Source organism: Microtus oregoni, unplaced genomic scaffold (genome assembly GCF_018167655.1).
Source record: "Microtus oregoni isolate MIOR12 unplaced genomic scaffold, Mior012 000042F_ref0000377, whole genome shotgun sequence".
Lineage (NCBI taxonomy): Eukaryota > Metazoa > Chordata > Mammalia > Rodentia > Cricetidae > Microtus > Microtus oregoni.
In genome coordinates, this window is record NW_024543209.1 from 21,437,694 (window position 1) to 21,462,412 (window position 24,719).

A 24,719-nucleotide genomic window follows, 5' to 3' on the forward strand; every position below is an offset into this window, starting at 1 on the left:
AAATAATCGTGAGATGATTTCACTGTCAAGCTCTTTGGGAATTTATTAGATAGGAAAAGGAGGGCTCATCCTTGCTTTCTGTTTCAGTAATCACTAAATGCCCTCAACAGTTTGTGCTGAATGGCCCCTCTTTCCATGCCTGCCTCTTCCTGTCTCCAGGCTGTGGTTTATTCTCATTACATCTGTAGATTTCTTAATTAGTAAGCAAAGGACTCAAGACAGTCTTAGTTGTGTATTGTAGAAGCATCACATTTATTTTATATTTTAATTTAATGCCGACATGAATACTGCATTTACATCACTTTAATTTTTTTCAGCAGTATCTCCATGTTACATTTATACTTATACAAAGAATTTTTGAGCAGAATTAATGAGAAGTTGGAGTATATACAACTGAGAATAGTATGTGATTTTCTAAAATGTGGGTCACTGGGTTGACACACATACACGCGCATGTCACACACGCACATATTTGTGTGTGCATGCGGTGTATGTGTGTGTGTGTGTGTGTGTGTGTGTGTGTGTGTGTGGCAGGGACATGCATATTCATGTGAAGGCATGAGGTCCAGCTCAGGTGTCATTCCTCAGGAACCATCCTATAAAATGGGATCTCTCGCTGACCTAAAGTTTATTGGTTAGCTGGCTAAGCTGATTGACCAGTGATCCCCAGCAATGCCCAAGTTTGTTTTCCCAACCCTGGGATTACACATGTACTACCACCCCTGTCTTTTAAAATGTGGGTTCTAGGGATTACACTCAGGTACTTGTGCTTGCAGAAGCAATTCACCCAGTACTCTAGCTCCCCAAGCCTGTATATATACTTTTAATTGGGTTGCTCAAATACTGAAACTTATTTCAAAGATCAACTAACCAAGAAAAGGTAAGTTTCTCAGCCGAAGGCACCGTTAAGCTAAGCTTCTTAGATGGCAGCCCTGGACCCCTTCAGATATCACTCTGAACTCTGGCCACTCTGAGTGCTGGCCTGGGCAAGTGAGTCTTCCCAGAGAAAAATGGAAGCCGTGGTGACCATGATGGCCTGTAGGTAAGAAAAGATGGTGCTCAAGAGATAACCCAATCCCAGGACAGGATATCAAGGAAGCCTTTGGCGTATTTGTTCTAACTGCATGTAGCGTTATACTGGGAATTATTTGTTCTAACTGAATGCAGCAAGATACTGGGAATCCTGGGCAAACACAAGCTTAGCCCTGGGAGGGTGGAGATCTCCCAGGGGCAGGAAGCAGGTGCCCTATTCCAGAGCCTCTAAGATCTAAGTACCAGTGAAGATCTGTCATGGAATAAACGTGAAAAGGCATTAGTTTGTATCTTTCAGGGGGCCAGACTAGGAGACCTTGAACATATTTTAAACATCAGTTAAACAGAATGTTAGCCTGTCTGCTACTATCTCAATTTAATTAATTTGTAAAACATGAACTATGCAATGAATATATTTACATTTTAAATCTCTAGCAGCTTTCGGGCATTTCCTCCACTTTGAAGCTGATTGAGCAGAGGGTTCCACCTCTACTTCCAGCTAACACTTCCAATCTCTGCTTTCTCCTTCATTATATAGCTTAATTATATATTCTTTTTCTGCTCTTCTTCCCCTGGTCCTTGAGGATTCTTCAAGATTCAGTTGCATGTCATCTTTCTTGAAGAAATCCTTACAACCTTCTTTTATAGTGAGTCCGGTACCACTCTGCCCAGCCTATTGTGCGTGCCCCCACCTTAACATTGCAGTCACTCACCCAAGTCACCTAGCAAACACTCGCTAAGTGCTTATCATGCACCAGGCATGAATCTAGTCACTGGGGATTCAATAGTGAGAAAAAAAGGAAAGAGGAGCTTGGCAGTAAACAACGCACACAATAAATAATAGATTATATTGCATGACAGAGGGTGAGTGGAAAAGTAGAGCCAATACGGTAGAGAACTGAGGTATCCTGGTGTCATTTATGCTGCTGTGATGAAATATCCTAACAGAAGGAATATTAGGAAAGAAAGGGACTTATTTCAGCTTGTTATAATCTATCACTGTGGGACAGTCAAGGTGGGAACTTTAAAATGCTAGTCACATCACGTCTAAATCAAGGGCAGAGAGAAATGACCTTGCCTCTATGCTCACTTGCTTGCTTGTGCTCAGCTTGTTTGTCACAGACCGTGCCACATTGGGCTGCCATATGTCGTGGACCAGCCTTGACAAAAAGTACCTCTTGCCAGGGTAAAGGTATGGGAATTTAGAAATATTAGTAAAGAATACGGAGACGTGTAAAAAAATAATAAGAACAGAAACCATAGAAAGTACTGGGAGGGCATTCCAGTGAATACTGAAATTGCCAGTTTATTTTTCTATATTGTTTTTATACCCAATACAAATGGGAAAGAATGTAGCAAAAGACTTTATTAACGTGATACAAAGGACAGTTCAAAGAGTTAACCCCTTTGACACTTTGAGGCATCAAATCATTAGCATTCTGTTGTTTAAGCAGTAAAGCTGCCCTAGGCCACTAATCCTGAAGGCAACCACTCCCCAGGTGACCTCATAGTTCAATAAAAGAAGCAGAAGTCCATTTGCACATCCTGACCACCTGTCAGGATTGAATGGATCTTCTTGTATGAGCTATCTTAATGTCAAAAGAATTAACTAATCACATCCTGAGTTGGGACTCCTGTCAGCCACTTTGAGCAACCTCCAACTCTTTACCATAATTCAAGAACATTGGGAATGGCTATGGGGGTGTTTCAGGGCCGTGGTGTTAAATGTCCTCTTTCCCTCGGCGATCACACAGCCTTTGTCAGGGAAAATCCGAAGAGACAGCAGAAAGAACCAGAAGTGCTCTGATTATTCCCATCATACCCACTGTGAATATCACCACCACAACGCATCAGTCATTGAGAGGAGCTGAGTTCAAGTCTCCTACCCATCCTTCAGTGTTAGTTTTACCTGGGGCCCCAAGTCCAGGAAGTTGTGTACCTCCTGAGTGCTAAGTGATTCCCCATGAGTGAATCACGTTTCTGCTACTTTAATGCCTTCTTATTGAGCAATGAATACAATCATTGCAAAGCTGTGCTGAAGATTGACTTTTGAGGCTTGGCACAAACTGCTTTGCTTAAAAGATGCATCCTATCAGATGAATTGAAATTGACCCTAATGAGAATGGCCGCATTCGACAGCTGTGAGAAGCATGGCTAACAAATGCTGAGGGTGAACAACCAATCAGAAGAGAAAGGCTCAGGCCTGCTCGCCGAGTCCTGTCCCTAGCTAATGTTTGATTCCTAGGGAGGAGAAAGGGAGGAAAGGATGCTAACAGACAGGAGGAGAGATTGTGTATCTAGATAGGATATCGTTAGATGATACTTAATTTTGCTAAATGCAAGCAAATGACTCTGCGGGTTACTATCACCAAACAAATGAAATTCAGACACTTTTGATAAACAGAGAAATTCCTGAGGTTAAGCTGGCCTTATGACTAACATGAAGTCAGTCTTGTCTGAGACCTGTCTGGACTCATCTGTGAGATACTTTCTCTGTCTCTATCTATTCTACATACGCAGTTTAAAATACAAGGTAATGCCTGACAGCATTGTCTCCGACTCAAACCATTCTGAACTTCTTGGGCTCACATGGACATGTGTCTCAATCTCAAATTTTGCATGTCCAAAATTGAAATTCTGACCTTGTCTCACTCATAAGCTTCCTCTGCTGGTGGTTCCCTTCATCTTGATGGATGTGTCAAGACAATCAGTCTTGATGCCTTCTCTGCCAGTCTACATCTAATCAGCAAATCCTATCGACTACTATGCTAATTGAGGTTCTGTCACGATTAGCAAAATATTTGAAGCACAGTAGTATGTAAAGAAAAGAGGTTATTTAGCTGACAATTTAGGGAGGCTGAGAATCTACGATTGACTAGTCCTCACCTATTTGCTTAGCAGATGCATCCCAATGGCGGGAAAAGTGCTTGTGCAACAGAATGGAGTAGGATGGAAACATAAGGACACCCCACAGCCATGCTCAGTCTTCTCAAAACAACTCACATGTGGAACCCTGTCACAAAAGGCCTACATTAAGCCTTCCAAATGAGCTAACCACTTCCCTGGGTCCCACCTCCTAGACTTTTCTCAACTCAACACTGGTTCAGTGGAGACTAAACTGAACTTTCTCATCTCAATGTCATCCTCTGGAGAATAAGCTTCCAGCGTGTGTTCTTTTTTTCCACTTTATTTTATTTTTTTTTAAAGAAAACAAACTATCTTTTTACATTTTACATACCAATCCCAGTTCCCACTCCATATCCTCCTCCCATTCCCTCCACTTTTCTCCCCATCCTAGGTCCCCATCCACTCCCCAGAGAAGGCAAGGCACATTTCTCAGAGGAAGGACCAAGGCCCTCCTCAGTATATCCAGGCTGAACAAGTTATCCATCTAAAGAAAATAGAATGTACTCACTCATAAGTGGATACTAGCTGTAAAGCAAAAGGTAACAAGCCTATAGTTCACGACCCTAGAGAAGCTAAGTAACAAGGTGAACCCTAAGAGAAACATATATAGATTCCCCTGGGAAGGAGGAAGTAGACAAGATCTCCTGACAAAATTGGGAGCATGGGGTAGGGGGAGAAGAGAGGACAGAGGGGAGGAGGAGGGGAGAAGTAGAAGAGAAGGAGAGGGGGAGGAGAACTTGAGGGATCGGGATAGTCAAGACGGGGAAGAGAGAGAGACATGGGCACCAATTTGTTGTGGGAGGCTGTTCATTTGTTTTCCAGCCACTCAGACCAGCAATAAGCACACGGAAACTGTATTAACTGCAATACTGTTAAGCCAATAGCTTAAGAGTATTTCTGGCTAATGTTTATATCATAAATTAACCCATATCTATTAATCTGTGTATTGCCACATGACTGTGGCTTGCCGGCAATGTTTCTGTGGGCATTTGTCTCCTGTGGGCAGCTACATGATATCTCACTGATTCCGTCTACTCTTTCTCTACATCTCTGCTCAGATTTTCCTCCTGGCTTTACTCAGTTAAGCCATTGGCCAAAAGCAGCTTTATTCATTAACCAATAAAAGCAACACATATACAGAAGGACTTCCCATACCATTTCCACTTTTCTGTTTAAATAAAAAAGGAACTTTTAACTTTAACATAGTAAAACTATATATAACAAAACACATATCAGAGAACAAGGAAAGAGATATTTTAATTGAGGAAGACATAATGGGGCTAGCAAGAAACCTGATGCTAGAGAAATTCCCAGAAATTCACAAGGATGACCCCATCTAAGACCCTAAGCAACAGTAAAGAGGATGCCCGAACTGACCTTGCCCTATAACCAGACTGATGACTGTCTTAAATGTCACCATAGAACCTTCATCCAGCACGTGTTCTTTAAAGGGAGAATCACAATATAATATATTATATTCAAGTTACATCATGAATCTGGCCTAGACAGCTCTCCCTCACAGCAGCTAGCTGGCAGCTAGCCCTGGATTCTGTCAGAGGAACAAGTTATAGACCTGTGCGGTGATAACACACTAAGGACCGGTCACTGTGACCTATCCCAACCAGAAGCTGAGCTGCCAGTCATTTGGTGGCAAACACTCATTTTCCCTAGGTAGGTGTGCTCCTCAACTCAGCTGGTTTACAGAGTCTCCTTAAGAACTTTCAAGATCACTGGGTAGTAGTGGCTCATGACTTTAATCCCAACTCTTCTGAGACAGAGACTGGCTGATCTCTGTGAGTACAAGGCCAGCCTGGTCTACAGAGTGAGATCTGGGACCCTGGGACAGCCAAAGCTATACAGAAAAAACTGTCTCAGAAAAAAAAAAGAAAGGAAGGAAGGAAGGAAGAAAAGAAAAGAAAAGAAAAAAGAAAGAAAAGAAGGAAGGAAGGAAGGAAGGAAGAAAGAAAAGAAAGAAAGAAAGAAAGGACTTTCAACAATCCCTTGTACAATCATTTGTCACATCCGTGTTCCTTTTTGCCTTTCAGATGAAGATCTTTGACAAAAACAAAGATGGCCGTTTGGATCTTAACGACTTGGCGAGGTAAGTGGTACAGAAACGGCGACAAACTCAGATGTCCCTGTCTGGGGGGTCTGATGGCAACACACATCCTTTGAAATCTGACATCCATTCTTGCCTGGAGGCTAAGAGACCAGGCTCACCTTACAACCCCAACCCCGGTGCTTCTGAATCATGCTGGCAAACAGATTCCTCTGTGAAGATAATCAAAGTGCCATCCTACCTACATTTTTTTTTTAATTTTGTGGTTATGTCATGAGTGGGTTTTGCCCACAGAGGCCAGGCATACTTGGTCCCACATTGGGATCCCAGGACCAAAGTAAAAATAGCCCCCTCCAAACCCCAAATCTAACAAAATGAAAGCAATGATGATAATGATGAAGATGATAAATGAAAGAAAGAACCTTGAGGCTATTCACTGACTCCAGGAATGTTGAATTGTTAATTCAGAGCAAAAGCAACAACCGACTAACTTCAGTAGGACTAGTTTTCTGTTGGCTTTTGAGGGCTGACGACCCTCTTGTAATTCCCAAAGGCTAGCAGGGGAGGAGGGGAGGATGAGGGCATCTTCCAGGTGACTTGGGATTGATGGATCACCATGTGTGTTGCTATTCTGCTTTCCAGAACTATAATAAAATAGGCGAAAAGATAAAGAAAAAACATTTATTTCACCATTTCAGAGGTGGACATCAAAAAACCATGACAAAATTTCTATAAAAATTTCATGATATTGTGTTGAAAGGAGGCTGCTTGTTTGTCCCAGTCGCTCAGAACTGAAATAACCACACAGAAACTGTACTAATTAAATCACTGCTTGGCCCATTAGTTCTAGCTTCTTATTTGCTAACGCTTACATCTTAATTTAATTAATTTATAATAATCTGTGTATTACCACGTGGCTGTGGCTTACCAGCAAAATTTCAGCATGTCTGTCTCTAGTGGTGGCTCCATGGCTTCTCCCTTACTCCATCTCCTTTCTCCCAGCATTCAGTTTAGTTTCCCCCACCTACTTCTATTCCCTGCGCAGGCCCAAGACAGTTTCTTTAATAACCAATGGTATTCACAGCATACAGAGGGGAATCCCCCAACAGTATAGTGTATCTCTTGTTTGTGTGGTCTTTTACTCCTTTATTGTTATTGACATTGAACCCAGGGCTTTTCATATGCTAGGGTCAGTGCCTGGTTCTGAATGTTGTCTGTGAAGAGACACTAGGAAGACTGTTGTCAGTCCTGACCATGACATTGATTCTGCCACACTAGATGGATTTCCATGTTTCCTAGAAGCAGTGTGACTAATTTTTGGTCACATTGATGAAAAGGGGACACTGAGAGACCAGTCAAAGAGGAATAAAGTGCTTCTCCCCACAGAACCCTAAAATCTTATTTCTGCTCTCTCCACTTCAAGTGGTTTTCTTGGAAAATTGAGGCAGAATTTCCACCCACCCCTCAAGATAAGGAAGATTTGTTTGAGAGTCTCTCCTCAGAGGAAAAGTCAGTGTCCAAAGGATTCACTGAAATCAGGACAATACGGGCAACAACAAGGGCTTCTAATCTTCTTGATCCCTACCCTGACATCTGCCTGTTCTCAGCCTTTCATATAAATGGGATCAGGGGAGGTAGCTCAGTAGGTAGAAGGCCTTGGTGCCAGCATGCCTAAGACTGTAAGCTCAGTCACACACATGCACACACACACGTGCACACATTCACATATTCACGCAAGGAAATATGAATACAAATGGAACACACATGCACTTTTTATAACTGGCTCTATCACTTGCAATAACGTTTTGTAAGTTGTGTCTCTGTTGTGACTGACCATTAGCCCATGCATTTCTCGTTGTGACTGGGTACTTCACTGCATAACTCCATATCTTGTCCCTTTATGACGACATACATTTGGGTTGTTTCTACTCTTTGGATACTGTGAAGAGTACTACTATGTGAGTGTGATGAGCCTTTCTCCTTGGTTATATTCTTGGAAGTAGAATTTTGGTTCACATGGTAATTCTATATTTAATTTTCCATGGCAGTGCCAAATGGAAATACTAGTTTCCACACTGCATGACTGCTGGAGATTTGTAGTAAGGTTTAAAGTGGAGAGTCCTCCAACCTTGTTCTTTTTAAAGATCTTTCTGGCTGTGCTGGGTCTATTTGCATATCTTGATATAATTTTAGGCTTAGATAGTCAGTTTCTACATAAAGGCAGCTCAGATTTCCATGAACTTTGTTCTGAATCTGCTGTTCAAAATGGAAATATTGTCATCCTAACAATATTGTCTTTAAGTTTACTAACAACAGTTGTCTGTCCATCTTTTCAGCTGTTTAGTTTCTCTGGAAGATACTTTGGACTTTTCAGTCTAAAGGTTGATCCTATTCTTGTTCAGTTTGTTTTCAATCATTTGCTTCTTTTGGATGATGTCATATATAACATGATTCTTTGGATCCTTTCTTAGTTCTATCCTCTTGCTGTATTAGAACACCGTGACCAAAAGCAGCTTAAGAAAGGGTTTCTTTTGGCTTGCCCTTCTGGAGAGGTAGGGTCTAACGTAGGTGGGAAGGCACAGAGACAGGAGCAGGCAGCTGACTGGTCACACTATCATCCACACACAGGAAGGAGTGGGAAAGAAGAGGATGGTGAACAGTGGTGGGGCTGCAGGAGCCTCAAAACAGGCCTTGAGGGATGTGCTTCCTCTAGCAAGGCTGCACCTCCTAAAGGTTCCTTAAAGACCCCAAACAGCACTACTAACTGGGGGAACAAGTGTTCAAACATATGGGACCATGGAGGGAAATAATCTCATTCAAATCATTGTCTTCATTCTCTTCCCTCCCTCCATCCTTCTGCTTCCTTCCTGCTTTCTTTTTCTCCCTCCCCTCCATCTCTTTTTGTTTTTGATGCAGGGTCTCTCTATGTCATCCAAGCAGGCTGGCCTTGAACTCGTGCTCCAGCTCCCTCAACCTCCAGACTGCTGTGATTACAGATGTGCATTTTTTGCTCTGGTCATTTCTAGTGAACAGAAATGCAGTAGAAGGCTCTGTGTGGACTGTGCTGCTTGTTAGTTTGAATAGGTTGTTGTTTGCTTCTTTGGATTTTCTTGACGATGATGCCACCTGCAAACAGCAGCACTCTGCTTCTTCCTTTACATTTTGCTAATCTCTGCTTCTGATGGAGCTATTTAACCCATATATGTTTAATGTGATTGCTGATGAGGTAAGGTTTTATGTTTGCTGTTTTTCTGTGTTTTATCTCTGCTATTTTTGTTGTTGCTGCTCCTTTCTATCTTAAGCTAAATAAATATTTTATAGTGAACTATTTTCATTCTCTTATTGTTTCTTTCACTATTTATATATTTTGGTGCCAGGGGCCAGCCCCAGCTGTTGACAGGTTCCAGAGAGGAGGTGAGGAGTGGGGCGGAGGGAGGGAGCCAGATCATTGCTGCTGGCAAGAATTTTGCAGCCTGAATAACTAGCAGCCAGAGTGCTTCTTTATTTAAATGGGATTTGGTAAGCAGGGATAGATTCATGTTGTTCTTAAGTAGAGCTCATATCATTTTCGTATCTGGACATGTGTTTAACTTTTTCTCTTGCACATCAGGGGTTAAAGTTTATTCACCATTGATGAACTGTGACAGAAGAGAGTTACATTTTACAATCATTTTCCCTCAGGTTTAGTCATCATTGATAAACAGGCTTATATTTTATAATCATCTTTATCCATCAAACCCATAGCCTAATTTTTAAGAATTTGAGAAATATATGGCAGTCTGTTTTCAGGCTGCTAGCTCTTGTGGTTTCAAGGATGCTAGACAGAAAGAAAATCTGGAAGCCAGCCTGGGCAGTTTGCCATGTCCGAGGCAGTGTATTATTAACTCTTAATGGTGAGAGGGCCCAAGGAAAATCCTCAGGCCAAAGCTACTGCAGTTATTATTTAAATTCTGACATAATACAATGTTTACATTTTATATCTTTCTAGAATTTGTTTATATGTCTAATCCTGACATTGTTTTGTTTGTTTGTACCTTGGTCATAGGGTACCACAGTGGCTCCACATGAGCTAACTTTTCTAAGAAAGGGAGGTCCTGACCCCTCATTCTTTATCATCTTTCCACATTGTTCTTTGTCCATCAATGTAAGTTCCTGTGTAGGGCAGAAGGAACTTCAACTAATCTAACTTTCATTGTTGTATATGCCACATGATCATCTGTAGAGTAGGAAAAGGCTTGTAATCTCTGTTGCCAACTTCTTGCTGATCTTTTAAGTTTGCTTTGTTCTGATTATCTTGTTCCTGAGTAAGAACAGGAGCAGATGTTTTAAAACTATATCAGACCCTCATAAAGAAATCTCCGAATTCTTTGGGTGTGTCACAACCTCCAAGGTCTAAGGAAGACCTTCAAGTAGATGAGGATATCTCCCTAACAGAAGGCAGAATAGGATGCTCAGGACTGCGCTGGGGAAGCTCAGAAGCAGTACTCCTGGGAGAAGGCACAAATGAGTCATAAGAAAAATTTCAGCAATCCAGTATTCCCAAATTGTAGAAATATTAATAGCCTCCCAAGCATGTAATACACAGAGATCGAAGCCAAAAGTGTCATGGTGGCCATATGTGGCTTAGCTTTGCTGGATTCTTGTTGAGCAGTTGTGCTGGCTTTATGACTTTAGCCCTTCCCAGCAGATATGGCTGTGTCATTTGGGGTTATTTTCTTAGTGGTTCTCTGGGGGAATTACATTAACAAATTGGATTAATAGCAGCTTAATTTCAATATTATAATAAATTTGTGCTTTGACAGTTCCAATGTACTGTTAAATACCCCGTGTTCTTTGTGTTCTCCAAATCACATCATTATATGCTGTGTAGCCATCAACATCTTTCTTTCTTTCTTTCTTTCTTTTTTTCTTTCTTTCTTTCTCCCTCCGCCCCTCCCTTCCTTTCTTTCTTGGCTATTGCTGTGTGGTCTAGGCTGGCCTTGAACTACTATGTTGAAGGGATCCTCCTGCCTCAGTCTTCTGAGAAGCTGGCAGTGTATCAGGTGCCTGGGGCACACATTTTGAAAACAACAAGAATGGCACTAATCCTCTCTCTCTCTCTCTCTCTCTCTCTCTCTCTCTTTCTCTCTCTAAAGTATACATGTATGAGCATTTTGGCTGCATGTATGTCTGTACATTATTTCCATGCCTGTTAGCTTTGAAGGTTGTGAGCTTCCATGTACTTGCAGCTGAAACTGGATCCTCTACCAGAGCAGTTGATGCTGCTAACCACTGAGCTGTCTTTCCAGCCCCTTGTGCTGCCTGTTATAACTGCTCTCGTGCTTACCCTTGCCGGTGCTTTAGATTCTTCACATGGATTCAAGTTTCTGCCTAGTGTCCTCCATTTCAGACCAAGGACTCTGTTTCATTTTCCATATAGGATATATTTGTTAGCGATGATAATTTTGTTGGTTATGTTTGGTGGCATTTCTGAACTAGTTCTATATAGTCTACCCTCGTCATTGTATGTATCCACTGAAGTCTCCTTGTGGGTAGCTTAATGGTCAACTTGTGATCAGGAAGACAGGGCTTTCGTTTTTTTTTTGTTGTTGTTGTTAATGAAGTGGGAACCAGGCATGGGCTTTGCCCATGCTAGGCTAGTCCTCTACCACTAAACCATATTCCCATCCAAGGCTTGCTTAAACATCTGGAACAATAAATTCCCAGTCATGCCTCAGGGGCTCAAACAGGTGGGGAAAGAGAATGCTACAATACTTCTTGTCCTGGACAAGAGTAACTGGCTTTTCTTAGTTTTGTTTTTATTTTATTTTGGTTTGTAGAGACAGTGTCTTTGAAGCCCAGGTGGCTTCATACTCCAAAGTCTCCTGCCTCAGTGTCCAAATGGCTGGGCCTATAGACCTGCGCCACCACACCAAGCTGATCACACCGTTGGTAGAGAACAAACACTCCCCAGACTGCTGAAGACTTTAAATGACTTTTCAGAGTTCTGTAAGCCTCGCTCCTGACCGTTCTTTCCAGTTTCCTTGTTGCTTTTTGAGGGCAAACTTTCAGAAGCCTACAGTCTGTGGTTTCCCACCGGGAAAGGTCTCTAAAGCTTTGTATCGTGATGACTATTGTTAGGAAAGTTTGCCCAGTGCTCTCCTTCATCTATGGTGTGGGAGTCCTGCATTCCCAGCTTCTGTACAGCTCTTTAGGATAATGCAGGAACCACCAACCTTTTCCTTTCCCCAGAGCTGGGCATTTGCTGACTGATGAGGGAGCTTACAGAGGATCATGTGGATTCTCTTTTTCCCCCCATTTAGGATTCTGGCTCTTCAGGAGAACTTCCTTCTCCAATTTAAAATGGATGTAAGTGGTGAGATTTCTCTGGATGGGTTTCTGTTACCCTTGTTTCTTTATGTATCTAGAAAGAAGGAAAGAGAGGAAGGTAAATTAGTTTTGTTTTCTCGTCACTAAGGTAAAAAAAAATCTGGCAAGAAAGGGAAGGGAGGGAAGATGTAGAGATGAAATCCATCATGGCCATCATGGTGGGGGTGGGGTGGGGTGCTGGTGGCCATGGTGGCAGGAGCAGCTCGTAGCTATGGAAATGGAAGCTTGCTTATATCTTGGTAGATCAGGAAGCACAGGACCCAGCAGGAAGTAGGACTGTGCTATAAAACCTAAAGACTTGCCACTTGGTGACTCATGTTCTCCAGCAAGGCCCAATCTCCGAACAGTTCCACAGTCTTCCCAAACAGTGCCACCATCTGGAAACAAAATGCCAATGCATGAGCCTGTGGGGGACATTTTCTATTAAAATTATAACAAAAGACATCCATTTGTCTTTTAACTGTTTTAGAGACTGGCAAGGCTCAAGGTGGAATCAAGGAACTTAAGGGTTGTTGATTTGAAGTTTCTAAGGGTTCTATGGGAGGCACACACCAGTGGCTTTGCATTGCTCGACTGACATAATGTTTTCTTTGCACCCAGGCATCGTCTACTGAAGAGAGGAAGAGGGACTTTGAGAAAATCTTTGCCCATTATGATGTTGTAAGTGCTCTTTATGTTTTGACACCATCTTCAGGTAGAAAGCTCACCTTGTTTCTGTGTGGGAATACCCTACTGACAAGGTCTAAATTCAGACAGTGAATGGCAATCCCCTGTGTGTGTTGTTAGGTCAAGGTGCCCTGAACATCTCTATGTAACATCAGATGATGAAAGGATGGGCAAGTCTGATTTATAGTTGGGCAGAGAGGAACTCATAATGCTCTTTTGGCTTGTGAAACTATGATAAAGATTCTCCTCGTAAGAACAGACACCCATTTATTGTATGTGCCTAAAGAAATGAAGAAACGGAAAAATCCAAAGACAGACATATAGGCATCCTCCTGAATATTAACCTTCATCAGGCGATGAAAGGAGACTGAGACAGAGACCCACATTGGAGCACCGGACATATATCTCAAGGTCCAAATCAGGAACAGAAGGAGAGAAAGCAGGAGCAAGGAACTCAGGACCGCAAGGGGTGCACCCACACACTGAGACAATGGGGATGTTCTATTGGGAACTCACCAAGGCCAGCTGGCCTGGGGCTGAAAAAGCCTGGGATAAAACCGGACTCTCTGAATATAGCGGACAATGAGGACTACTGAGAACTCAAGAACAATGGCAATGGGTTTCTGGTCCTACTGCACGCACTGGCTTTGTGGGAGCCTAGGCAGTTTGGATGCTCAACTTACTAGACCTGGATGGAGGTGGGGGTTCCTTGGACTTCCCACAGGGCAAGGAACCCTGATTGCTCTTCGGGCTGATGGGGGGAACCTAACTGGGGAAGGGGGGGGATGGGAGGCGGTGGCGGGGAAGAGACAGAAATCTTTAATAAATAAATAAATTAAAAAAAAAAAGAAATGAAGAAACAGAAAAATCCTTCCCATCCAACCAAAGCATCCACACAAGGTCAGTCCTGCCCAGTGTAAAATGGTTTCTTTTGTGGAGTAATTGTATAGCCAGTTTTCAAGTGATGTACTGGCTGGTTCTATGTGTCCGCTTGACACAGGCTGGAGTCATCAGGGAGGAAGGAGCCTGAGTTGAGGAAATGCGGCCTTGAGAGCCAGCTGTAAGGCATTCTCTCACTAAGTGATCAGTGGGGAGAGCCCTGCCTGCTGTGGGTGGTGCTATCCCTGGGCTGATGGTCCTGGCTTCTCTAAGAAAGCAGACAGAACAGGCCAGGGGAAGCAAGCCAGTAAGCAACACTGTCCATGCCTCTGCATCAGCTCCTGCCTCCAGGTTCCAGCCCTGCTTGAGTTTCTGTCCTGACTTCCTCCAATGATGGATTATGATCCCTCTCCTCCCCAACTTGCTCTTTGGTCATAGGGGTTCATGGATGCAGTAGAAACCCTGACTAAGGTGGGCATATCCATTCCAGAACACTAAGTGGCACAGGGTTGAATTTCTGTGGGACCAAGGTGGGATAGTGTGAAAAAGAGGGAAAATGAGCAAAAAGGTGGGGAAGGTTCTAAGTATTTTTTCCGTGAAATTAATGTCCCAGAACACCTGGGCAGATGCACACTGCCTGGGGAAGGCAGTGCTTAAGTTCTTACTGTGTGTCTATTGCCCAGCTTTTCACCTGGATTTCTTGGTTATGTGACCTTGGATAGTTACCTCAGCTTCTTTATTCTCTCTGACCCCTCCCCATTTTTTTTTCATTTTTTTTTTTTTTTTTCCTGAGACAGGGTTTCTTGTGTAGGCCTGGCTGTCCTGGAACTCTGTAGACCAGGCTGACCTCCAACTCAGAGATCTGTCTCCTGAGTGCTGGGTTTAAAGGTGTGTGCCCAGTTTCCCCCTGCCTTTCCCTCCTTATCTGCAAAGCTAGGGAGGTCAGAATAGAAATGGATCTGCTGGAGCTGTGCGAGCTGAGTGAGCTACACTTGGAAAGCTTTTCCTGAAGACTTTGGTGTGCAGCATGGCCTGCTAGTGAATCCAGTAAAGGAAGCAGATTCAAAATAACATGTTAAAGGGTGGGAATAAAGAAAACATGGGGAGAAAGATGGGATTCAGGGGTGCTGGGTCATGCCTCAGGAAGCTGAGGTGAAGGATGTGCTGTGAGTTTAAGACTAGGGTGGATTACAGAGTGATACTGTGTCTCAAAAATGAAAAGGTAGGGAGGGACTAGAGGGATAGCTCGGGGGTTAATAGCAATAGCTGCTTTTCTGGATGACCGGGGTTCAATTCCCAGCACTCACATGACAGCTCACAACTGTCTGCAACCCTAGTTCTAGGGGATCTGACACCTTCTTCCAGCCACCAAGGGCACAGGTGTGCAAAGGGCGCACAGAGATCCAGGCAGGCAGGACACCAATACACATAAACTAAAACCAAACAGCTCTTTAAAGACATTGTGAGGCGGAAGGCATTATGTAACAGGTACTTTCGGGAAAGATGGACATGTTTGGATGTCTATGCTTCATTTTACTTTTATGTTTACACAGATTACAGAATGAGTAGGAAAAATGTCTTATATACAGGAGAAACAGTTTCATATACGGATTCAATTACAGCCGCCCTCTGTTTAAAGCTTACACTTGCAGCAATGACGAGATGATTGCTCAGGTATAAAGCAAGCATTTTAAACGTCCAATCTGTCTTCTCAGAATGATTGCTGTATGATTAACACTTCCTGGAACAGAAGCCATGTGAGGGAAGTAGACGTCAATAAGTTGCATGTTAGTGCTCTTTGCTGAGGGGCTCAGAACCATGTTTCCTTGTCTGGGGCAGGAAGCTGTGGAGGAGGGATTCTTTAGCTCACACAGGGCACTCATAGCCCGTGAGAATAAAAAGCAGAAAACCCCATTCCTAAATAAGTTTGCAGTTACAAATGAACACCGATTGATCAGTTTGTCAAATTTATTCTTTAGCTTTTTGAACTAAGAAAATGATATGTAAGTGATTTGAGCTTTTTATCCTTCAGAGCAAAACTGGGGCCCTGGAAGGCCCCGAAGTGGATGGATTTGTCAAAGACATGATGGAGCTGGTCCAGGTGAGTTCATGAAGCCAGAAGGGCTACTCCCATCATGCACTGGGGTTGACATTGTGACAAATCGCACTGTTTATTTCTGGGACTGAGTGAGGCTGAAGATTAATGCTAAGGAGAAAGATCTAGAGACATTTCCTGTCTCAGAACCACTGAGATTCCAGGAGACGCAGCATGTCCCTTTCACAGTTTAAGATCTAATGAGTTACAGTAACACATAATCAAGGCAGAAGTGTCTTTTAACCACCATTTTAAAGTCATTAACTCTTCCCAAACAGCCCAGTTTTGCTGTGCATTTTACTGTTTTATTTTTTCAGTTTCCTGGAGTCTTTTCTCCCCTCTATTACCTCTCAGACTTCATTATTACAATAACTACAGTTTTAAATTTAATTTCCCATAGAACTTTTTTTTTCATCATAGGGTGTTTCAAACATCTAGCCTAAGAAGGACACATACTGTTATGACATTGCTGAGTCTCGGGCTAAGGCCATTTAGGTTATATTGTATTACATGGCTGTTTTTTGGTAGGGTCGACAATGTTTCTAAAATGGCAAACTCCTTCTTCTGAACTTCATTCTCTATACTTGTTTATAATCCCCTACATAGACAACTCCAGCCTCTCTTTCTTCAGGGAGCAGTGTAGACAGTGGATTTAGTAGTCTATGTACTTAGGGATTACTTTGAAGTACATTATTGTATGCACGATGATTGCATACTAGCTGTCCCAGACAGCAACAAATTAGAGCAACAGTTATTAATCACTTTTCAAGTCTCAGAATTATTGCAAATATGATTAAAGCTAAGGAACCTTGCTTGTTAGCGGGCAGGTTAGATGGTCTATCTAGGCTGTAATTGAGTATGAAATTGTATGAACTTCCAATGCTTGTCTTGAAAATTTGAGATTATGTTTGTAGAACCCCTAGTCCAGGAATCTAAGCACTCCTGTGTTACTGACTTGCTATTAAGACAGCCTTAAAGACAGAGGTTCCATGGCATCTATGTTTTGTCTTCAGTGATCCAGATATTTTTAAGGAGCAATATTCAGTTTTCCTAACTTGTAGTGCTATATCCAGAATTAAAAACATAACCTACATGGTATAGTGGACTTTCTCTTATCTCCTTAATTCCCACTACTCAAATTCCCCAAACACTTCTCACTTACTCCAAAGAAATAATTATTCTGAAATAAAATATATTGTTCTTCAATTAGAAATAAAAGGGTTATAATAATTTGAATGAGGTAAAGACACTGGTAAATAACTCATGATTAGGTGTCTACCACTCCAATCTTCTCTAAGCATAAGGATTTTCTATAAGGGTGCTGGAGTGGGTGCCACTTATTGGAGAACAGTTATAGCAGTGAGTTATTAAAGATGTTGAAGACTATATCAAAGGCCTTTAAAGTAAGGTCCAGCCTTACAAGTCTTCGCTCAGGGTTCAAAAGAGATGCTACAATAAGCGGAGGAACTCCAAGGGCTGTAGAAAACTTCTCACAGCGTATTCTTTCTACTCTTGGGCTTTTTATGGTTCTCTCTTTCTTCTTTTGCCTCTAATATAATTCTTCTGACCTAATTATCTACATTTTTAGCTCTAATTCTCTGTCTCAATTCTAATTCCAATTTCAATTCGCTTCTCTGTCTTCTTCTTCTTCTTCTTCTTCTTCTTCTTCTCCTTCTCCTTCTCCTCCTCCTCCTCCTTCTCCTTCTCCTTCTCTTTCTTCTCCCCCTCCTCCTCCTTCACCTCCTCCTCCTTCCCTTCCTCCTCCTCCCCCTCCTCCTGCTCTTTCTTCTTCTCTTTCTCCTCCCCCTCCTTTATTTTCCTATATTCTTATTCTTTTACATTTCTGCTAATTTCTGCCAGCTTCTGCTTCAAGGTACTACTTCTTTGGTCTTGTCTCTCAAAATCTCTCTTGCCTCATGGGTTTAAAGCAAAAGGACTTACAAGAATAGCTCTCACTGGTCAGAAACACATTCCTAGGCTAAGTGATGAGGGCAGAGCAATTGCCGTGGCAATATAAGGGTCCAAGGTTGCAGAAGTGAGACGGTGACCCGAAGGCGGGGTACAGTGAGATAAGCTTTGAGATATACGTCTTTAGTTAAAAGACTGGCGAGCAAAGAATAGGCATACTTTAAGGTTAATGTGAGGTTAGCTTGGGACAGAAGCTTCCTATCTGCTGGCAGAGTGAATCCAGGACACTCATGTTCTCTATCTCTCTGAGAGCTAAGGCTCAACAACTTCAGACATGCCACAATTCTTGTCCTTGGGCATCTGTGAATGTCTCAATAGAGGTCTCTTTGCTGGACACCAATACTGACCAACTGTCTGCCAAGGAAGATAATTGCAGGAGGGCAAACATTTAACTTTATACAACAAAGACCTGGCTGAGAGAGTAAGGGTATTGATTGTGGTTTCTTTCTTGTTCAAATCACACATTGCTGTGAGAGTCATCCAATATACCAATACATAGGGAAAATTGTGCCCCATAATTGATTAATACACCACTGGGGGGAGAGCGATGGCTTCACAGGGAATTTACAGTAAGGACATTGACTATTCATAAAGCAAATACTCCCACCACCCTGCCCTGCCTGTGGACCTCCTCCATCGGAATGTGTGATCCTGGTGGGTGAGGTTCGTGATTTGTCAGCTAAGTAAACGCAATCCTATGGACCACAGAAGACTAGACAGACATCTCCACTTTGCATCTGTACAACAGACGGATTCTTCACGGGGCTTCTGGAGCAGCTTGCTGTAAAGACTTCTACGCTATGTTTCCTTGAGCTGCACACACAGCTGCCTAGGACTGAGACCCAGGAAACTATACTTTTTGAGCCCAGTGAAAGGAACATCCTGACAACGCATTTCATCCTGCCCTTGTGGCCTGATCACTAGGGATGCTTCTGACAGAGGTGTGGGCAGTCCCCAGTCCCCCCAACCCTAGCCCAGCCTGGTGCTCCCTTAGTTTCTGCTACTCTTTTCTCTCCTTCTCCCTTTAAAGCCACAGTCAGTACAGATGCAGCGGCAGCCAGTCATTCTCCATGCTGGATTGTTGGTTAGCCCCTCTGGCTGTGTCTCTCTAGTTTGAGAATAGGAGGTTTTGTCCCCTACTGAAGATCTTTTAGAGGTTTCTTTGGAGGTAAAGAAAGCTTGAGGTGGGGTTGGGGGTGGGGTGGGTGGTGTTTGTGGGGGACTCAGAAGTCTCTGGAAGGAAGCTGCCCTTTTTCTCCACACTCAAGTAATCAAGAAGAATGGACATTGGATTCACTGATTTTCTTCTCTTTTGATATCAGTTTGGCAGTTTAGATTCATTCCCCTTCCCCAGCTTGCTCTAGAGCTGGGTGAGGCGGTACAACCAGAGCTCTGTCCGCCAGGAGACCTGGCATAAAAACACCAGCTCTCTCCCCTGGGAAGGAGACTGAGTTCCTGAAGCCTCTTTCCTAGTCTGGCCAATGGCTGTCACTATTCCCTCCTGAGACCGATGGGATGAAGTGTGTGACAGGTGTGTGAAGCCTGGAAGCTTCGATGCTTCCCTGGGGTGCAGATATTACTGTCCCTCTTTAGTCTGGAAGCACTCCTGGAATAAATCCTCAGTTGCTACTTCAATACATGACATAGAACCTGAATTTTCCTTACATATGAACTCTCTTTATGCTAGAGGCACTAAACATCTCATCGATGATAATAAAACATATCTCCTCTCATTGGCATAAATGACAAGAACTCCCGCCACAGTTCTCTGCTTTGGGACAAAATGTCTTCAGTCCAATAGCTTATAAGGCAGACTTTTCCACAGCAACTACGGGAATCAATGTGGAACTAAGATGCCAAAAATGTTTATTTACCATGCCTGAAGGTGCAGGCTAAGAAATCAAGCCACTGCCCGCAGACATTAGAGACCCTGGAGGGGATGAAGAGGCAGCAGCTGTTCCTGGCTCCTCATGGCCCATCATCTGCTCCACCGCCAAGTTCTCAAAGTCTAGAGGATTCGGGGGGGTGGGGGAGGGATCTGGAGTCTGGTACTGCCGCTGGCCTTCCAAGTGACTATGTCCTCTCATCCTCAGCCCAGCATCAGCGGCGTGGATCTGGATAAGTTCCGGGAGATTCTGCTTCGCCATTGTGATGTCAACAAGGATGGAAAGATCCAGAAGTCTGAGCTGGCACTGTGTCTTGGGCTGAAAATAAACCCCTGATCCCTGAATGCTCTACTCTCTGCTTATGTGTCTGGGCTCTTGTGAGAAGTGTGCGCTTGACTCACACTTAGACCTAATCAGCAAACCTTTTCATTGATGCTGTGGTACTCTTGGGCAGAGGGGGGACCCTAGGGTGTTGTTTCCAGAGGCAGCCATGATTCAGTCCCATAGCAAGCCCCTATGCAGCCTCTTCTGTCTTCCCTCCTTGACCTGTCTCCTCCAGAGCCGCAGTTTACCTGCTGATTGTCTTTGCTCCACCTTCCCCTTCACCTGGTGGATAGGGGTAGCCCAACCAACTACCTTTTGTTTGTCCTTGAGCTTTCTGCTCAGTTGGATTGTTACCTGTGCTGTGCTGTCACTTCTACAAATCTGTCTTCACGTGGGAAAAAAATCTGTAGTCAAGAATAAAGATGTGTTTGAGTCATAAGCTTTGTGATGTCCTGATGGTTTGGTGGGAGCCTTAGCCGGGGGTGAGGGCCATCATCCTCAAGCAGCTTTTAGCTTCAGGAAGCTAGCAGCTGCCCAAAATCAATTTTTTTTTTAATTGGATGGGAAGAGCAGAGTGTTGTGGACCAATGGAACCAAATAGAAGACCTGGATATCAATCCATACACCTACAGACACCTGATTTTTGACAGAGAAGCAAAAAAATATAGAATGGAAAGATAAAAGCATATTTAACTTGCTTATTTACATTTTCACAGACACTTGACTGGCCTGAAGCTGCAGTTCCCTGAGGTTACTTTTTTGTAGCTTGGCTGTCAGGTCAGCCTAGGCTCCTACTGAAGCTGGGCAGGGTGGCTGGGCACAAGCCATGCTCCCTCTGCTGTTTGGCTGTCCTGCCTGGGTACTTGGGACCAGGTGGCCAGTCCCCGGCAGGAGGTGACTCATCCTAAAGAGGTACTTGTGTGAGTGGAGCCCCAGTGGAGCTATGGATCCCAGAGAATGAAGCTTTCCACTGGGGTCCAGGCGACAGAAAGGAAAGCCTGAAGCCCTGGTCCTAGCTCGAGGAGGGACTGGCTCCTGAGAGTCGACACACTGCTGATAACTTACCATAGGCAGATTTCCTTCTGCTCATCGTCTTTGTCAATTTCTGCTTCCTAATGAATTTTAAGAAGTGGCAGTTTATGAATGGAAGAGCCTCCTGTAACACTGGGGCAAAGGTAGATTGGGCCAAACAAATGAATTCAGTATTTTAAAAGTTCTTGGCTATTTCTAGCCTAAAGGGACCTGTGAAAGGAAGCAAAACAAACCAAAAACAATGTAAATGGGAAGAAAAATATCTGATCCTAGAATTAGGAGCCCTGGTTTAATTTTGAGCCCACTCTACACCGGTTCTATAATAATGGTACATCTCATTCATGTATACTCATGCAAATCTTTTAAAGGGCAATTTCTTCATTTTTTTTTTTAAACAGTGGTTCCATTGATGAAGCATCTGTTGCACAAGCACAGGGCCCTGAGTTTAGATCTCCAGCATCATAAAAGCCAGCCCAAGAGGCCCCTCCTATGATCCCCATGCTGGGGAGGTAGAGACAGGGGCATCTGTAGTGGCTGCTGGCCAGCCAACCTAGCTTAATGGGTGAGCTCCATGTAGAGTGAGAAACCATGTTCAAAAACTAAGGTGGGAGGGGTAGAGGAAGAAATGGGACATTGACCTCTGGCCTCCATGTGTACAGGCACCCACAAGTGCACACACACAGAAATGGTAAAGCATGGTGGTTAGCGGGAAGACAGCATTCTCTGCACACACACAGAAATGGTAAAGCACGGTGGTTAGCGGGAAGACAGCATTCTCTGCACACACACAGAAATGGTAAAGCACCGTGGTTAGCGGGAAGACAGCATTCTCTGCCAAGCTGATGTGTGAGCATTCCATAAATACCATGCTCTGCACAAACATCAGGTGAGACAGGGGCAGTGACAAGGAGAGTGGCTGGGATCTACTACCATCCTGCGCTTTTGCCCCATCCCTGCTTCCAAAACCCTAGGGTGTTCTCCCTTGCAGTTGCTAGTCTAGTAGTTCTTCACAGGGTTGAACATCAAACGTTCTTCTTAGCTATGAGGCATTACTGTATATGTCTGTGGTCACCTCAACTTATTTATTATTGAGGCACATTTCTTTTTCTTTTTCTTTTCTTTTTTTAAATTTTTGGTTTTTGGCTCAGAGGTTAAGAGCACATACTTATGTTCTACCAAAGAGTTCCATTCTCATCATCCACATCCAGTGCTTCATGCCAGCCTTTAACATCCAGAGAATCAGAGAAAGAGAGAGAGAGAGAGAGAGAGAGAGAGAGAACACTACAGAGAGACAGTGTTTCTCCGTAGCTGGTCTGGACTTCAAATCCCAGCAGGCATACACACTCCCCAGGGTATTTAAGTGATCCCCCAGAAGAGGAACACGTGGTCTCCCTTTATTTCTCCCGGGGGAGTTTCGTTCCCGAGGCTTACTGGTTCCCCCTTGGGGCCACCCAAGAGCGCAGATCTCTTATTAAACCTGGATATTTCTTAATCCGGCTTGTTTTGATTTGGCTTGATTGGGAATTTTTGCATCGGCAGGGAGCTTATATAAAGAAATATTCCTAACAACCACCACCACCATCATTAGCATCATCACCATAATCAACAGTAGCAGCAATATCAGCATTTCCAATATCGTCGGCATCCCTACATCACCAGCATCAGTATCATCATCACCAGCAGCAGCAGCACCACCACCACCACCATCATTAGCATCATCACCATAATCAACAGTAGCAGCAACATCAGCATTTCCAATATCGTCGGCATCCCTACATCACCAGCATCAGTATCATCATCACCAGCAGCAGCAGCAGCGCCACCACCATTATTAGCATCGCCACTATCATCACCAGTAGCATCAACAGCATTGCCATCATCAGCATCATTAGCATCAGCAGCATCAGCATCATCATCATAGTCACCACCATCAGCATCTATCAAAATATAACCCCCGCTTTAACCAAGCCATTAAAGAATCATTTTCCTTCTCTAGTCTGTGGAGTACAGATGGTAGAACAATTGAGCAATAGAATACTGAACACAAGGCCACCGGTGGGGAATCAGCTCTGTGTAAAGCCTCGCTTAGTAATGCTGTGTCATTTACAAATCTGTGCCACTCTGAGTCAGCACTGTTCACTTCAGCACGATTATAATAATCCTAGAGCAAATGTTAGCACCGTAATGTTGTTGCTTTGCAGAGGGATCATCTGAGAGCCGTTCTCGGCTGCCACATCAGGATCGCAGCGTTTGTGCAGCTCCAAATTACTCCAGAGATAGAAAAGGCAGCATTTGCTCAGTCATCAAAGAGGGCAGCCTGCAATTAGATTATACATGCTGTCGTCAGGGGGCTGGCAGGCCTACTTTACATGCTGGGGGAATGAGGATGACCTTTAACAGATGTAGGGTCTCAACAGGAAAACCCTGGAGCCTGGAGCAGATAATGAGCTACGTTTTGGAGCCAGCTGATTCGTGTTTTTTGTCTCTGTTTCATAAGTACCGGGTGGAGGGCTTCCAAATGTCATTCTTTGGATCTCTTCAAAGAGTCAAAAGAGCCAGATTACTGGTATTTGGTGATCCCAGATGTCACCTGAACCCACATTGTATGCTTTTGCTAGTCCCTTGACCATTTTTTGAATAACTGCTTTTTAAATTTTTTTTTGACCTGAGATTTTTATATCATACTTTATCTGGGTACACACACCTAACACAGGAATGGGTCAGAGAGAGAAATTCACCTACAGGTCGAGTCTACTTGTTATAATTAGCTGAATGTTTTCCTCTCCCACCCCAATCCTGCCCCTGCCAGCAAGCTAAAGAATGAACAAACTTGTTTATATGGAAGCATGGCCTTTGATTATCGCTATGTCTAAATTAAGAGGAATCTTACATGGTTCTCTATTGGATACAGATTTTATCTCTTGCATATTTACCACCCACTGTGAGATTCAGGGAACAGACAACTTTAGCTCAGGTTTATCTTACATGGGTCTGCTGTACCCTCCAGGTGGCTAAGGAACATTTGTGTGTGCCTTCTTCCTCATTCTCCTTCTCATAGCAAATGCTGGTGACCTCAAAGAAAACTTGGAAGCCATCTCTTCCTGAAGGCCAAGTGAGGCAGGGGTCTATTGAGAGATAGCATCGAACCAAAAGTCACAATATCCAGATCCTGGTTTTGTAAAGAACACTTTGAAGCAGTATTCAATCATACTGCTATATCCAAGTGCCACAACCTTGGTGAGTTCACCACCTGAATGTATGAATCTATGGCTGTGAGGGCTGGAGTGTAGGAGGGAGCATTGTCAGGACTGGCGGCCTGCAAGCTATGAGGACAGTTGCTCCAGGTGCCTCTCCTGGCCTTTTATGGTTTGCTGGTAATCTTTGGTTTGTAGAACAATCACCCAGTTTGTGTCTTCATTCATATGGCTTTCCTCCTGGATGTATGGTGGTCTGCTGGTCAGTATGCCTTCGTCTTATGTGTCACATCTGCATTTCTTCTATT

The 24,719-nt window shown here is 43.5% G+C and overlaps 1 protein-coding gene across 1 annotated transcript in view; it reads left to right on the plus strand.

Annotated features, from left to right (window-relative positions):
* The window catches only part of Scgn (secretagogin, EF-hand calcium binding protein), a 32,829-nt gene extending 12,205 nt beyond the window's left edge, over positions 1–20,624 (plus strand). Inside the window, exons 7-11 of the mRNA XM_041632873.1 lie at positions 5,985–6,040; positions 12,301–12,346; positions 12,968–13,027; positions 15,945–16,013; positions 20,069–20,624. Coding sequence (XP_041488807.1) covers positions 5,985–6,040; positions 12,301–12,346; positions 12,968–13,027; positions 15,945–16,013; positions 20,069–20,197 — 360 coding nt within the window. The 3' untranslated portion in view covers positions 20,198–20,624. The remainder of the gene's footprint in view (positions 1–5,984; positions 6,041–12,300; positions 12,347–12,967; positions 13,028–15,944; positions 16,014–20,068) is intronic.
* The last annotated feature ends 4,095 nt before the right edge of the window (positions 20,625–24,719 follow it).